The sequence below is a fragment of the Ammospiza caudacuta genome, chromosome 11 (assembly GCF_027887145.1).
Source record: "Ammospiza caudacuta isolate bAmmCau1 chromosome 11, bAmmCau1.pri, whole genome shotgun sequence".
Lineage (NCBI taxonomy): Eukaryota > Metazoa > Chordata > Aves > Passeriformes > Passerellidae > Ammospiza > Ammospiza caudacuta.
This window is the reverse complement of record NC_080603.1, coordinates 26201959-26216383: the sequence shown is the minus strand read 5'-3', so window position 1 is coordinate 26216383 and position 14425 is coordinate 26201959. Positions and strand designations below refer to the sequence as shown.

General features: G+C 51.9%; 1 protein-coding gene across 1 annotated transcript; it reads right to left on the bottom strand.

Annotated features, from left to right (window-relative positions):
• Nucleotides 1-152: 152 nt before the first annotated feature.
• CARD8 (caspase recruitment domain family member 8) lies at nucleotides 153-13351 on the bottom strand. The gene is made up of 15 exons (XM_058812468.1): nucleotides 13314-13351; nucleotides 11407-11438; nucleotides 10469-10534; nucleotides 9934-9984; nucleotides 8411-8458; nucleotides 8276-8319; nucleotides 8115-8164; nucleotides 6871-7091; nucleotides 5506-5756; nucleotides 4276-4410; nucleotides 3901-4039; nucleotides 2797-2850; nucleotides 2630-2713; nucleotides 1848-2117; nucleotides 153-1054 (listed from the first exon to the last, which is right to left on the bottom strand). The coding sequence occupies exons 1-15, from the start codon at nucleotides 13340-13342 to the stop codon at nucleotides 1035-1037; spliced, it is 1494 nt and encodes a 497-aa protein (XP_058668451.1). The 5' UTR covers nucleotides 13343-13351; the 3' UTR covers nucleotides 153-1034.
• Between the last annotated feature and the right edge of the window lie 1074 nt (nucleotides 13352-14425).

Below are 14425 nucleotides of genomic sequence, written 5' to 3'. Positions count from 1 at the left end.
CTCCAGCTTTTCCAGAGGCTGAGGAACAACTTCCATCCTCCTCCTCTTCCCAGGAAATCAACAACTTCCCAACACTTCATCCAACTAAAACAAAAATGAGAATTCAGATGGAAATAATGGAAATCTTTCCTGTTTAATCCTTATTTTTCAAAAGTATGTTTTCCTTTCCCAAACATACACAGAGGAAGATGATCCCAAGTCTCCCACAGCCTTAAAAACAAGACAGTCCTGCATCTGGTCACTCCTCTCTTCTGCAAATTCCATTTTTCCCAATTTTCTTCCTATCCTGCAGCACAGGGATTTCAGCTCCTCACATTTTTAAGAACCTAAATTCTATCCAAGTTCAAATAAATCAAGTAAAAAAAAAATTAAAAAGAATTATAAAAAGTTTCTCATACAAAAAAGGAATTACAAAACGTAAAAAAACGGTGACAAGCTATACAGAAAAGAGGGGAGAAGAAATTCCACGGGGAAATTCCGAGCTGCCTGGAGTTCACAGTGGTGTTCCCATCTTTGGGAATCTCAGGAAGCAGAACCACAGCTTGACAAGGACTGGATGCACAGGATCTGTACAGTAATTCCACATATACAGTGATTACGCCAAGGAATTTGGTACAAGTTCCGGATTATTCTTCCCTGATCCATGAGAAATCCAACGCACCTCACGATTCTGGCAGGTCAGTGGCTTTGGAAGGGGGTGAGAGGTTCCAGGGGAATTCTTCTCCCTGTTTTTCCCTGAAGGAAATAAAAATCTTTTCCAGGTGATGAAAAAGATCAAGTGGCTTCTCCCAGTGTTTGTGTCCTCCTGGAGCGGCTTTGCCCGGGGGGAAGCCCAGAATTCTGGGATCCAGCTCTCCTGAAAGCCTTGGAAGTGGCTCCTGCCCACACCAAACTCCATTCACGTTTCTCTGGAGGATCCTGCCTGGATTTCCCACCAGGAACATTCCTGAGGATTCCAGGGGAGCAGAATGGTTGGATTGGGAAGCTCCCACCTCCTCCTCCTCCTCTTCCTCCTCCTCCTCCTTCCAGCTGGCTCAGCTCTGAGCCAGGAAACCTGAGGGAAAGGAAAAACACACCTGGATTGTGGGATCTCTGGAAGCTCCTCTCAAACTGAGGGAAACCGGAGTTAAAAATCTTTCATTTAAAAAATAAATGTATAAAAAACTCCCTGCCCTGAGGCAGCACAAGGCTGTGGCACAGAGTCTGAGAGGGAGAGCTCTCCACATTTTCCAGCCAGGTTCTTTCCAGGGAGAATTAATCATGGAACCACCAAGTTCTCCATCAGGGAAGGTGTTAATTAACCATTAATTAACCATTCCTGAAGTAAAGACCCAAACAGCTCCTCTTAGGACTTCCAGGAAATCCCAAGAACGGCTCTGGACACCCAGGTCATGCTGGGAGTGCTCTCCACACTCAGGGCAAAAATATTCATTTTGTACCCATCCCAGAGGGACAAAAACTCCACAAGAAATAAAGTTACTGCTGGGAGTGGAAGGGAGACAATTCTGACCTCCAGAACAAACGGTGCAGTGGTGATTTGGTAAATTCCCTGATGGAATTCCCTGATGGAATTCCCAACGCCAGCTGAGTCAGGATGGGTTCATTCCCTGGGAGCCGATACCTTGCAGTGCCTGCAGGATCTCGTAGGTGGCTTTTTCCCCCAGGTAAATTCTCTCAGGTAAATCCCCTGATGGAATTCCCAACCCAGCTGGGTCAGGATGGGTTCAGGCTGATACCTTGCAGTGCCTGCAGGATCTCGTAGGTTTTTCCCCCAGGTAAATTCCCCCAGGTAAATTCCCTGATGGAATTCCCAACCCAGCTGGGTCAGGATGGGTTCAGGCTGATACCTTGCAGTGCCTGCAGGATCTCGTAGGTGGCTTTTTCCCCCAGGCTCCTCTGCAGAGCCTCTGCAGTGCCCTGGCCCTGCTCCCTGTCTCTCCACTTCCTCAGCAGCAGCAGCTTCTGCATGGTCACGTCGTCCTCTGAGGCGCGGATGTCATCGATGTCCTTCATCTCCATCTGCAGGCACTCGATGGCCATCTCCCTCCAGTGCCGGTCCAGCAGCTTGGCAATCACCAGCAGCTGCTTGTCTGTCAAGCTTTTTGCTCCCATTTCATCTGAAAAGCACTGGATTTACCCCAGAATCCACCCTGAGGCTCCCCTGGCCCAGCCTGAGGCCGTTCCCTCTGCTCCTGTCCCTGTTCCCTGGGCTAAGATCCCAAATCCCCCCACTGTCCCCTCCTGTCAGGAGCTGTGCAGAGCCACAGGGGCCCCCCTGATCCCCCTTTTCTCCAGGCTGAGCCCCTTCACAGCTCCCTCAGGATTCTCCAGCCCCTTCCCAGCCCCATTCCCTGCCCTGGACATGCTCCAGCCCCTCCAGGTCCTTGTGAGGAACCCAAAAGTGCCCCAGGGCTGGGGGAGCCCCAGCACAGGGGACAATCACTGCCCCAGGACCTCCTTGGCCAGGCCTGGCTCATGTCCAGCCACTGCCACCATCACCCCCAGACACCTTTCCAGCTGCTCTTCCCCAGCCCTGGGCCATTCCACAGGGAACAACCTCTGAAAACCGAGCTCAGCTCCAGTCCCAGGACACCAAATCCCAGCCAGGCCCTTTCCCAGCCTTTCCCACCTGCAGTGCCACCAGTTTTCTGCTTTTTGCTGTGGAGCCCCTCTTCCTCCAGGATGCTGAGGGCTGGCTTCCTCCTCTTCACACCTGGGGAGGGAGCAGAGGGGCTGTCACTGCTGTCCCTGCTGTCCCTGAGCCCAGGGCTCCCACCCTGCAGGGTCATCACTCACTGCCTGTGCTCCTCTTCTGCTCGTTCTTGTTCTGGTCGTAGTGGATCCAATCCCCTGGGGAGGGCAGAGCAGGAAATGTCACTGAGCAATTCCCAGGGCTGGGCCCCAGCACCAAGAATTCCCAGGGATGAAGTTGGAACCCACAAAAGGTAAATTCCAACCCCTCAGGCTTGACAGAAGGAGATTTTTCCCCTTTTATTCCACGTGCTGCAGCAGGCCCAAACAGGCAAGAGAGATTGCAAGTTATAATGCAATAATATGCAATTTTTTATTATATTATGCAATCCTATGGATGATTTATGGAATTATATGCAGGAGGGATGGAACTGAATGGTCTTTAATTCCAAATGAAACCATTCCATGAGCAGAGGGATGGAGCAGCTCTGCTGGCAGAGCTGGGATTGTTGGACAGGAGAAGCTTTGGGGTGACCTTGTGAGTCACATACACATAATCACATAAGGGATTATATGCAGTGCTTTTATTAAGAGCTCTGGGAATCGGGGTGTCACAAATCTGATTCCGACCATACATCCGAGATGATCACGTTTTTATAATCTATCATTATATAACTTTCATGTTAGTTATTAAACTTACATTGTTCTATTACATACAAAACATATCCCCCTTAAATTTCCAATATAGTTTCTCATGATTCTTCTTATGGTTATATAACAATTATATTTAATTACTAAACAATCATCACATCTAACAATTATATCATTTATCATCCTGCTTACGCAGGTGCAGTTGATCTGAGAAAACACAAAGCCCAACATTTTCAGAGTTCTATCTTTAACATTTTCAGGGTTCTACTATCAACCTCACTGGGGATGAGATGGAGGGAGACAATTTCCAAGGGATGGAGGGACAGGACACAGGGAGTGGCTCCCACTGCCAGAGGGCAGGGATGGGTGGGAGATGGGGAATTGGGAATTGCTCCCTGTGAGGGTGGGCAGCCCTGGCACAGCTGTGGCTGCCCCTGGATCCCTGGCAGTGACACCGGGACTGGGAGCACCTGGGACCGTGGAAGTGTCCCTGGGGTGGCACTGGGTGGGCTCTGAGGTTCTCCCAGCCCTGACCATTCCCCATTCCCAAGGACTCACTCTCTCTCAGCCTGGCTTTCCACACGGTCTCATCCGAGTCCTGCTCCACCAGGGACAGGGTGAAGTCATCAGGCTTCTCCAAATACACCTCAAAGTAACTCTTCAGCTTCAGCAGTGACCCGTCAACAAACTCAATCTCCTGCACAACAGAAATAGAAGATAAACGTAAATATTTACCTAAAATAAACAAAAGAGAAGGCAACTGGCTGTTGGGAGAGATCTGAACCAAACTCATTTCCCCAGAGTTTTGCTGTTGACTTTAGCATCAGGATTTCATCACAAAATTTTAGGGGTCCATGAGGGAAATGGCTCCTCTTTGTGGCCCATTTCCAGGGAAGCTGCAGTGCAGAAGTGAGGGCTGTGCAAGGGACTCACCTCAGGAGTTATTTCAGCCTCTGGCTCACAGATCAGTCTGTACTTCTTTCCTTCCTGCAGTAATTTTTGGCATACAGGGGGCTTTTCAATTTGAACAAATTTCCTTTTCGAGTGTTTCACAGCCTTTGAGATATCCTAGAATTTAAAAACACCATTTCAAGCTTAATATTTCAATGTTACTCATTTCAGTAAAGGAATTAATATCTAAAAGCTGTGCTCAGGAGGCTCCTTGGGCCGTTCTCTGGCCCCAGCTTTACAGAACAGCCTTGTAAAGCTGGGGCCAGAGAAGTTTGAAGCAAGCAGGAAGCTTGCTCCACAAATTTCGCAGAAAGCTGTGGAATAACTACAATGCTCAAAAAGCATCACTAAACCCCTGCAGCTGTTCTGCCACAGGGGTGAAATGAGGTAAGAGAGTTTGCAAGCTGAGTAAAAGGAAGGTTTTTGTCCCTGTCCTCACTGTAATAGGGTGAATTAAAGTCCTGCTCCTGCCAGAGCTCCTGAATGATCCCACAAACCCAATTTCCTAATTAATAATGTAACCCACTGCAGGGCAACGCAAATTTTCAAACTGGCAAATTTTCTGAAGCTGGCAAATTTTCTGAAGCTGGAATTTTATCCAGAGTTACTCCCATGGCCTCTCTTGTCTCTGCTCTCAGAGCTCATTTCTGACGTGACCCTTGCCAGCTGGAGAGTTGGTGGCACATGGATGAATCCATTGTCAGCTGCTTTCCCAAATCCCCAAATTTTCACTGGGGAGTCCAGCACTGCCCCAGGCAGCCTGTTCCAATGCTTGGCCACCCTTTTCCTGAAGGAATTTCCCCTAATATCCAATCCAAACCTCCTCTGGCACAACTTGAGGCTGTTTCCTCTTGTCACCTGGGAGAAGTGACTCGGATAAAGAATGGAAATGGAAAAGCTCAGAGAGAGACAATTTACAAGGGATGCAGTGACAGAGAAAAGGGGGAATGGCTTCAAATTCAAAGCCTGCAGGTTTAGATGGGATATTGGGACGGAACTGTCCCTGGGAGGGTGGGGAGGGGCTGGGACTGAATTAGCAAGGAAGCCGTGGCTACCCCTGGCAGGGCCAGGCTGGACATTGGGGCTGGAGCAGCCTGGGACAGTGGACAGTGTCCCTGCCCATCCAGGGGTGGGATGAGATGGAATTCAAGCTAGAACCAGGACTCCTCACCCACCCACCCAGCCCAGGGGCAGCTCCCATCGGGGCCGTACCTTGATGAAGGAGTCGTTGTTGGTGGCCAGGTAGACCCAGAAGGACAGCGAGGGGTGCTCGTCGATGGCCTTGTAGAGGATGACGGCTCCGTGGTACTGCAGGGGCTCCTGGCTGTGGATCAGGGGCCCCACGGGGGACAGCGAGCTCACCACCCACTTGACGTGCGACGCCGAGAACTCGGCCGAGGGCTCGATGGCCGCGCCACCGCCCTTGATGTGCAGCACCTTGAATGCCACGCCAGAGCCCTGACCTGTGGGGACAGCCAGGGTCAGCTGGGGACAGCCCTGGGGTCAGCTGGGGACAGTGTGGGATCAGTGGGGACAGCCTGGGATCAGTGGGGACAGCCAGGGTCAGCTGGGGACAGCCTGGGATCAGCTGGGGACAGATGGGATCAGCTGGGGACAGCCAGGGTCAGCTGGGGACAGCCCTGGGGTCAGCTGGGGACAGCCAGGGTCAGCTGGGGACAGCCAGGGTCAGCTGGGGACAGTGTGGGATCAGCTGGGGACAGTGCAGGATCAGCTGGGGACAGCCTGGGATCAGTGGGGACAGCCAGGGTCAGCTGGGGACAGATGGGATCAGCTGGGGACAGCCAGGGTCAGCTGGGGACAGCCTGGGATCAGTGGGGACAGCCAGGGATCAGCTGGGGACAGCCAGGGATCAGCTGGGGACAGTGTGGGATCAGCTGGGGACAGCCTGGGGTCAGCCAGCTGATAACACAATAATAGAATTATTATTCTAATAATTCCTGCCTTCCCCAGCAGCCCCCTGCCCTCCCAGAGCAGCCCCCTGTGGGAATCCATAAAATCAGAGGGGTTTGGGAAAGCTGCAAAAGGCCCCAGAGAGAGCAGAACTGTGACTGGAGCTAAGCAGCAGCCATGACGTTGGTCAGCAGAAAAGTTATGTAAAATGTAGAAAAGCAAGGACAAATAGAACAATGGCCTGTGTATTAACACTTGTCTGAATAACTCTCTAAGCTGCAGAAAGTTTATCTAGAGAGATATTAGGAAGGTTAAATCTTAATAATGGAGCTTTGTGCATTGTGTTTTAAGGCTCACAAGCAGATATTGTATTTGAAATAAGCAAGCATTGTTTAACCAAAGCTACATGTGCTTACAGTGGTTGGATGGAACTACTGTCAATGTGCTTTTGCTTTGGTCAAAAAGCTTATAAAGTAAGTCGTAACGTTAAGTTTTTTGGCCTGCTGCCTGGAATGTGAGCTGCTGGCATCTTCCCATTGTCACAGCCCTGGAATGAGACCGATGCTGGAAAAGGAAACAGCTCGAGGTGCTTTCAGCAGCAGCCCCATCTCGCTCGTGTCTGTAAACAGCCCCCAGCCAGCACCATCCCCTCTGCGCCCCGCTCACCGCCGAGGCACAGGCAGTGCGGGAACTGGATGGAGAGCAGCGCGCCGGGCGCCGAGCAGCGCACGTCGAACAGGGGCCCGCCCACGATCCACGGCGGCGTCACCAGCCGGGCAAACTTGCTCCAGGACAGCAGGCAGTACGAGATCCGCGCCCTGCCCGTCACCTCGAAGATCAGCCCCGTGCTGCTGCACTGGTAGGAGCCCTCGGCGTCCAGCTGCACCCTGCAGAGACAGCAGAGCTCAGCCTGGAGCTGCCCCAGGGCCTCCCTCGCGCCCTGCCCCTGCCCACAGCGAGCTCCAGGCTGCTTTGGGGCTGCCAAAAACGGCTCAGGGCTCACCCAGCCTATGCAAAAGGAGAGTTTTGCATAAAACTTCCTGTGCCAGGAGCTGCTCTCATGCAAAGGGCGCAGGCATCTTTTATGAAAAATCCTTTCCTTAAGAATTTTTCTTCTTGATAAGCTGAGAGGCCTCAGGAACAAAATGTGAACAATGGTTATCTGCTGCTGTGGAATGCAACAGGTGCAGCTGGGATTGGCCTCATGTGGATGTTTCTGATTAATGGCCAATCACAGACAGCTGGCTTGAACTCTCTGTCCGAGCCACAAACCTTTGTTATTCATTCCTTTCTATTCTATTCTATTCTATTCTATTCTATTCTATTCTATTCTATTCTATTCTATTCTAGACTTCTGAGATGAAACCTTTTCTTCTATTCTTTTAGTACAGTTTTAATGTAATATATATCATAAAATAATAAATCAGCCTTCTGAAACATGGAGTCAGATCCTCATCTCTTCCCTCATCCTCAGACCCCTGAGAGCACCGTCACACACAGTGACATGTCCAGTGTTCCCTGTGGATAACACCCACGTCCTGCAGGGACATCCCACAGGGACACACGGAGGGGGGACAGCGCTGCACCCCAGGAAAACACAGGGCTAAAGGGGAGGGTGAACAGGGCAAGATGCCTCCTGTGCAGCCAGGCTGAAATAAGCACATGAAAATGGGCCTGTGCTCATTACTGCAGCAGGACAAGGCAGCATCCTGAAAAACCCTCCCAGGAGTTCTCTTGGACCGGGATCTGGAGGCAGCACAGGCTCTAAATTGTGATTTTTAAGGATTTATACCTCCAGTATAGATCCAAATGCATTTGTGCAGCAAATGAACTGTTTGCCCACCCAAAGACTGAAGCACCTTGGTGAGAACAATGTAAACTCAAACCCATTACACTAAAAAAATTCATACATGAATTGTCCTCCAGCAAGTCTCCTGGGGGTCACTTGCTCTTTCTGGTCCTGGAAATAGATTTTAAAAAAAATCTTTAAAAAGGTGAGGAGGGAGCAGAATTACAGTTTGCAAATGATCTCATGCAAAGTAAGTGGGTGTTTCTTTCCCCACAAACCTACATTTTCATTCCTGCAGTGCTCACAGGGTGGCAAGCAGCTCCCTCCTAGTGGGAAAAGAGAAAGATGAGCTCATGAAAAGCCAAGTAATTAAACAGCCAGGAATAAAAGAAAAGCCCTCAGGAGATCTGTTCCTACCTGACTCACTGCAGTAAGGTGGGGATTCCTTCTCCTCCTGTTCTTCATCTAGGAAAAAGGAGTTTGGAGTAAATATCTCCATGTCCAGGGGGTTTCTGCTCCCACATTCACCCAGGACTGCCCCACAACTCCATTTGCCTAAATCCACCTTAGGAGAACATTCCTGAGTCCTGGCAGGCTTTGCACAGCCTGGGGGTGAGGATGAACATCAGGATACAAATTTGCCAAAAGCTCCTAAACTGCCCAAACTCCTGGGATTTTCACAGGGATTAAAAAAAGATTTACCCTGGGACGAGCCCTGTGGTGCCAAGGACAAAGTTCAGCCCCCAGCACGGAAACTGGGAACAGCTTTCCCAAAAAAACACCACATTGTCTGCAGGGTGTTTGTCCCCAGAATGATCTGAAAGTGCCTGGATTCTCCTGGCTGGACCCAGCAGGATGGAATTCCAGCAGAGCTGAGACCTCAGGCCAAAGGCTGCGTCCTGAGGGCTGATCTGGGAGCAGGGGAGTGGCAGAGCTGCAGGATCAGCTGCTTCCCCATCCCAGGCCAAAGGGATGCTGGAGCTGTCCCAGCTACCCTGGAACCCCAATCTCCCCTGGGATAAGGGCTGGGAGAGGCAGGAAGGCAGCAGCCAGCCCTGGCTGTGTGCCCCAGCCCCAGCAGGGCTGGAACAGCCCCAGGAACACTCCCAGCTCTGGGAGCTCCTCATTCCCAGCCCTCATTTCCTAGGGATGCTCTCCAGCAGCTCCTTTTCCCAAAGAGATGGAGCTGCAGGCTGGACCAGCCTGGAATCCTTCCTGCCTTCCTGCTGCTGGGCAGGGGGAAACAGGCACAACAAACCACCCTGACCCACAGCCCTCCTCCACCCCACCCCTCTGCATCTGCCCAGCAAAACCATTGGGATTGTTAAATTATCAGTGTTACATAAACCCAGCACAACTGCTGGCAGCAGATCCATGGAAGCACAAACCCACCGACAGCAAACACTTCCTTTCATTATTTTCCTGTCCATCCTGTTTGGCCAGTTCTGTTGCCAACTTTTGAGGAAATTTATGGCCTCTTGGTGTTTGGAAAACTGCTGTGGTGTAAAAATATCCGTGGGTATTGTGTCTGGGGTGCTGTGTCTGTGTGGTGAAAGCAGCACGAGCTGCTGCCCTTTGATCAGTGATAGGAAACCACTGCATCCCAAATAAATTAATGGGAAAGCAATCAGAGCTAACGTTCCCTAATAACTGTAAGGTTATACCCAGGAGAAGCAGCTGGTTTAGACTGAACATCAGTTTTTAAAAAGCAAACAGAAAAATAAATCACAATGTTCTGCTCACCTGACTCCTCTTCCAAGCTGCTGCCCTTTGATCATTGACAGAAAATCATTGGCTCCCAAAAAAATTAATGGGAAAGCAATCAGAGCTAGCATTCCCTAATAACTGTGAGGTTATACCCAGGAGAAGCAGCTGGTTTACACTGAACATCAGTCGTAAAAAAGGGATTACAGGTAAATAAATCACAATGTCCTGCTCACCTGACTCCTCTTCTGAGCTGCTGCTGGAGCTGTCTTCAGAACTGGCTTCTCCTTAAAAACAGGGACAGGTGGAATGTGAGTCCAGGATCCACCCAGACGTTTGGATCCATCAGGCCAGGCAGCAGGTTAGAGCATGGAACAGAAAAGAAAGAGCTACAGAGGCAGGAAAAACATCAGAGCATCAAATCCCAAATCCCACACCAGGGGAGATTTGGAGTCACCCAGGCCCTTCTGAAGGCTGCTCAGAATATTGAATTCTCCTGTTTTACACAACCTGGGATAATTCTGGAGCTCCACCCACGGCACATCCCAGTTCAATTGTGGTTTCCCAAGGCAGGTGGGAGCAGCCTTGGTGGGAGCTGCGTGTCCCACCAGTTGTGACTCGTGTGGAGGCACCAATTAATTACTCCTACAAACGTCATTTGGGGAGAAACCAGCACTGGGAAGGCAGGGATGTGTTTGGGGATGTGGCTGGGGGGAAATGTGGGGTGCAGGAGTGAGGAAATCCCAAATCCCTGAGCCATGGTGGGCTCACCCTCGGGCTGCTCCTCGGCCGATCCCGATGATCCCGACGATCCCTCCATGCCATTGGGAGTCACCTCTGCAAGGGAAAGGCAGGGAGGAAGAGTTGGAGAGGAATTTAACTCTTCTCTTGTCAATTCTGCACTCAGAGAAAGGGAATAAATAACAAAAGAACAGGCATTTTAAAACCCAGCATAAAAACCAAAGGAATCCACAAAGGGCTTACATCAAGGTTTTAAAGCCAGTTAGAGAATTCCAATTCCCAAGGATGGGCATTACCCAAATTCCCTGTACCTTTTCAACTGGTTATAAAGCCCATTATAGAATTCCCATTCCCAAGGATGGGCATTTCCCAAGATCAGTGTACTTTTCAATTGTTTTTTAAAACCCATTATAGAATTCCCATTCCCATACCAAAGGATGGGCATTTCCCAAAATCCTTGTACATTTTCAACTGGTTTTTAAAGCCAATTTTAGAATCCCATTCTCATTCCAAAAGATGGGCACTTCCCAAGATCCCTGTACCTTTCCAACTGGTTTTTAAAGCCAGTTTCAGAATTCCCATTCTTGAGGATGAGCATTTCCCAAGATTAGTGTACTTTTCAATTGTTTTTTAAAGCCCATTATAGAATTCCCATTCCCATACCAAAGGATAAGCATTTCCCAGAATCAGTGTACTTTTCAACTGGATTTAAAGCCAGTTTCCAAATTCCCATTCCAAAGGATGGGCACTTCCTAAAATCCCTGTACCTTTTAAACTGGTTTTTAAAGGCAGTTTCAGAATTCCCATTCCCAATTTTCCCAAGATGCCTGTACCTTTTCAACTGCATTTAAAGCCAGTTTCCAAACTCCCATTCCAAAAGATGGGCACTTCCCAAGATCCCTGTACCTTTCCAGCTGGATTTAAAGCCAGTTTCAGAATTCCCACCCCCCTTCCCAAGGCCCCTGTACCTTTTTCATCGGAGGAGAGGGACTCAGCCCCGCTGGAAGACAAAAGCAGGCACACGTGAGAGCTCTGCCAGCCCTCCCCACGCTGCCACAGGGGCAGCATTGCCAGCTCCCTCCCCTGGCACCGCTCCCAGCCCCGGGAATGCAGGGGGATAGATTGGGGCTGGGCATTCCCCATTCCCCTCCTGCAGCACCAGCCCTGCCCTGGCTCCCTGCTGGCACCGTGGGCACACCTGGACACAATTCCCACTGGCACCAGCTCCTGCTCCCAGCCCTTTCTGCCAAGCACCAGGAGCCCGTGCCAGTGCCCGTTGGATTTGGGAGCAATCCAAGCAATCCCCAGGCAGGCAGGAGACCCAGACAGATAAACTCTGTTCTGCAGCACAGCCATCTGTGGCAAACCCACACCAGCCTCCATCCACCCTGCAAAGGGGAAACCTGCTCTGTGAATCATCCAGGAATTAAAATCCTGCTGGGAAACCTTTTCCAGGAGCTCCACGACATCTGCCAGGCAGAGCCAGCCAGGAAAAGCTGCCCCGAGGAAGGGAATGGCCCTGGGTGCAGCCACCATAAAGCAGCAGGTGACATCCAGCTCACTGCACTGGTGGCACCAGGAAATCTCTCAGAGCCTCTGCCCTGCTCAGGTGGAGAAGCATCCAGCAGGTTTTTTTTGAGCTGTGAAGGTCACAGTGCAATCCCAGAGATGCTGGGGATGGTGAAGCTGAAATGTGGGAGCTGCTGAGCTCTGGGGGCTGATTTTGGCCACCCTGGGAGCTCCTGGAGTGCACCTGGAACGAGTGGGCATCACCACACTGGGCCACTCAGCCACAGAATTGAAAAAGGAGTAAATAGATGGGAATGGCAGAGCAGGAAAATCAATGAGTGAGGATTCCTGAGGAGTCCTGGCAATGCACAGCAAAGGGGCTGCAAAACTTTCCGGGTCAAGGGCAGGAAGAAGTGGGAAAGCTTTTCCCCTACAAGAAATTACACAACAGTTTGCTCTTCCAAACTGCATCTTGGAGGAAAAAAAAAAAAAAAAAAAAAAAAAAAAAAAGAGTAAATTTATTTATCTGGAGGATTTGGAAGCTGCCCAGGGCCGGCAGCCGCGCCAGGCAGTGTTTGTGCAACCCTTCAACCCTTCCACCAAGTGCTGGCTTGCTAAGATCGGCATCGCTTCCCTCCAGCCCCTCCAGCTGCATGCATTTCCCTCCTCCCGCGCTGGCAAACGGCGCAGAACGGGGAGGGGAGGAGGGAGAAAACACAGAAACAACAACGCAGCGAGCGGGCCGGCGGGCACGGCGCTAACAAATAAATAACTGTAACCACGGGCTGGGAACGGGCACGGCGGCTGCCGGCGCGATAAACGCTCGGGCAAATAAACACAAGAGCCGCGCTCGGGGCTGCGGCAGCACCGGAGCACCGGGGGGAGCCGGGGAGAGCCCGGGGGCAGCCGGGGCGGAGCGGGAGCCGCGCTTTGTCTGCGGCGGCGGCGGCGGCGGCGGGGGAGCGGCCCCGGCTCGGAGCGAGCCCCGCTGCAGGTGCACGGCCGGGATGAGCACCCGCGCCCACCGGGACGGGCCGGGCACGGCAGGGACCCTCCGGTGCCCCGGGAACGGCGGTCGGGAGGGGATGGAGGATGCGGGGATGCAGGTGGGTGGGGGATGGGAGGATGCGGGGGCGGGGCTAGGGGACATCGGGACGGACAGGGGGACGTGGGGAGGGTGTAGAGGGTGCAGGGGGACATTGGGGGGCTGCAGGGGGTGCAGGGGGACAGCGGGAGGCGACAATAGCGGGCAGGGCGGCGGGGAGGGCGCGCAGCCGCGGGGCGGGAGGAGGGTCCGGGGGGCTCTCGGGGGGTCCGGGGGGCGCAGCGAGCCCGGTTCGGTCCGGCCCGGCCCGGCCCCGCTCACCTGTCGGGCTCCGGAGCCGGGCCGGACATCGCAGCGGCGGCACCGAGCGGGAATCGGCCGCGTCCTGCCGCGTGGGGGGCGGGGCCAGCGGGACACGCCCGCGACACGCCCCGGACACGCCCCCCGCGGACACGCCCCCTACGCTTCCCCATCGGCGTCGGCGCTCGGTGTCGGTCGCGCCCCCCTCCGTGTAGGTATACGGACACAGCCGGTGTAATTCATTCATAAATTCATTGATGTAACTCATAAATAAACACATGAAAATTCATCATGTCAAAAAATTCATAAGGTCAAAAAATTAATAATGTTAAAGAATTCATAATTCAAATAAAAATTCATGGTGTAATTCATTAATAAACAGATAGTTTTCATGTTCTGGGCGCATTCCATGTTAATTATTAGGATATTTGTGTTGTTACACGTATTGTAATGGTTTGAGTGGGAAGGGACACCAAAGGTCGTCCCATGTCACCCCCCCTGCCATGGGCAGGGACAATTTCCATGGATCAGGTTGCTCCAAGCTGTGTCCAGCCTGGCCGGGGACACGTCAGGATCTGCCTGCTGCTGGCAGAGCTGCTTAGGAAAAAAAAAAAAAAAAAAAAAAAAAAAAAGTTAAAATAAAAGAAAGGGGAAAAAACCAGCCCAAACCTGCAGTGTATTCAGACTTCTTTATTTATCTTTAAAAAAAAGGGGGATAAAAAGAGGAATAAAAAGGGAATAAAAACCTCTTAACCAGAAACGTTTTGAAGGTCCCGGAGCCTCTCAGCAGTGCAATAAACCCCGGAGCCCCAGCAGTGTTGGGCACGCACCTGCCCCCATCCCTGCAGTCCCTGGGAGAGGGGAATTCCAGAGCTGCAGACAGGGAAAGCCCCTTGCACCCCTCAGACCCCTCACGGCCCTCACGGCCCTCACACCCCTTGCACCCTTCACACCCCTCACACCCCTTGCACCCTTCACACCCCTCGCACCCCTCACACCCCTCACAACACCCCTCACAGCCCTCATGGCCCTCGCACCCCTCACGGCCCTCACACCCTTCACACCCCTCGCACCCCTCACACCCCTCACAGCCCTCACGGCCCTCACGGCCCTCACAGCCCTCACACCCCTCA

Coding starts and splice junctions, on each gene's coding strand:
- CARD8 (XM_058812468.1), bottom strand. CDS start 13,342: ATGTCCGGCCCGGCTCCGGAGCCCGACAG. Junction 11,439..13,313: donor CCGGCTCCGGAGCCCGACAG/GTGAGCGGGGCC, acceptor TTTGTCTTCCAG/CGGGGCTGAGTCCCTCTCCT. Junction 8,165..8,275: donor AGCACTGCAGGAATGAAAAT/GTAGGTTTGTGG, acceptor ATCTATTTCCAG/GACCAGAAAGAGCAAGTGAC.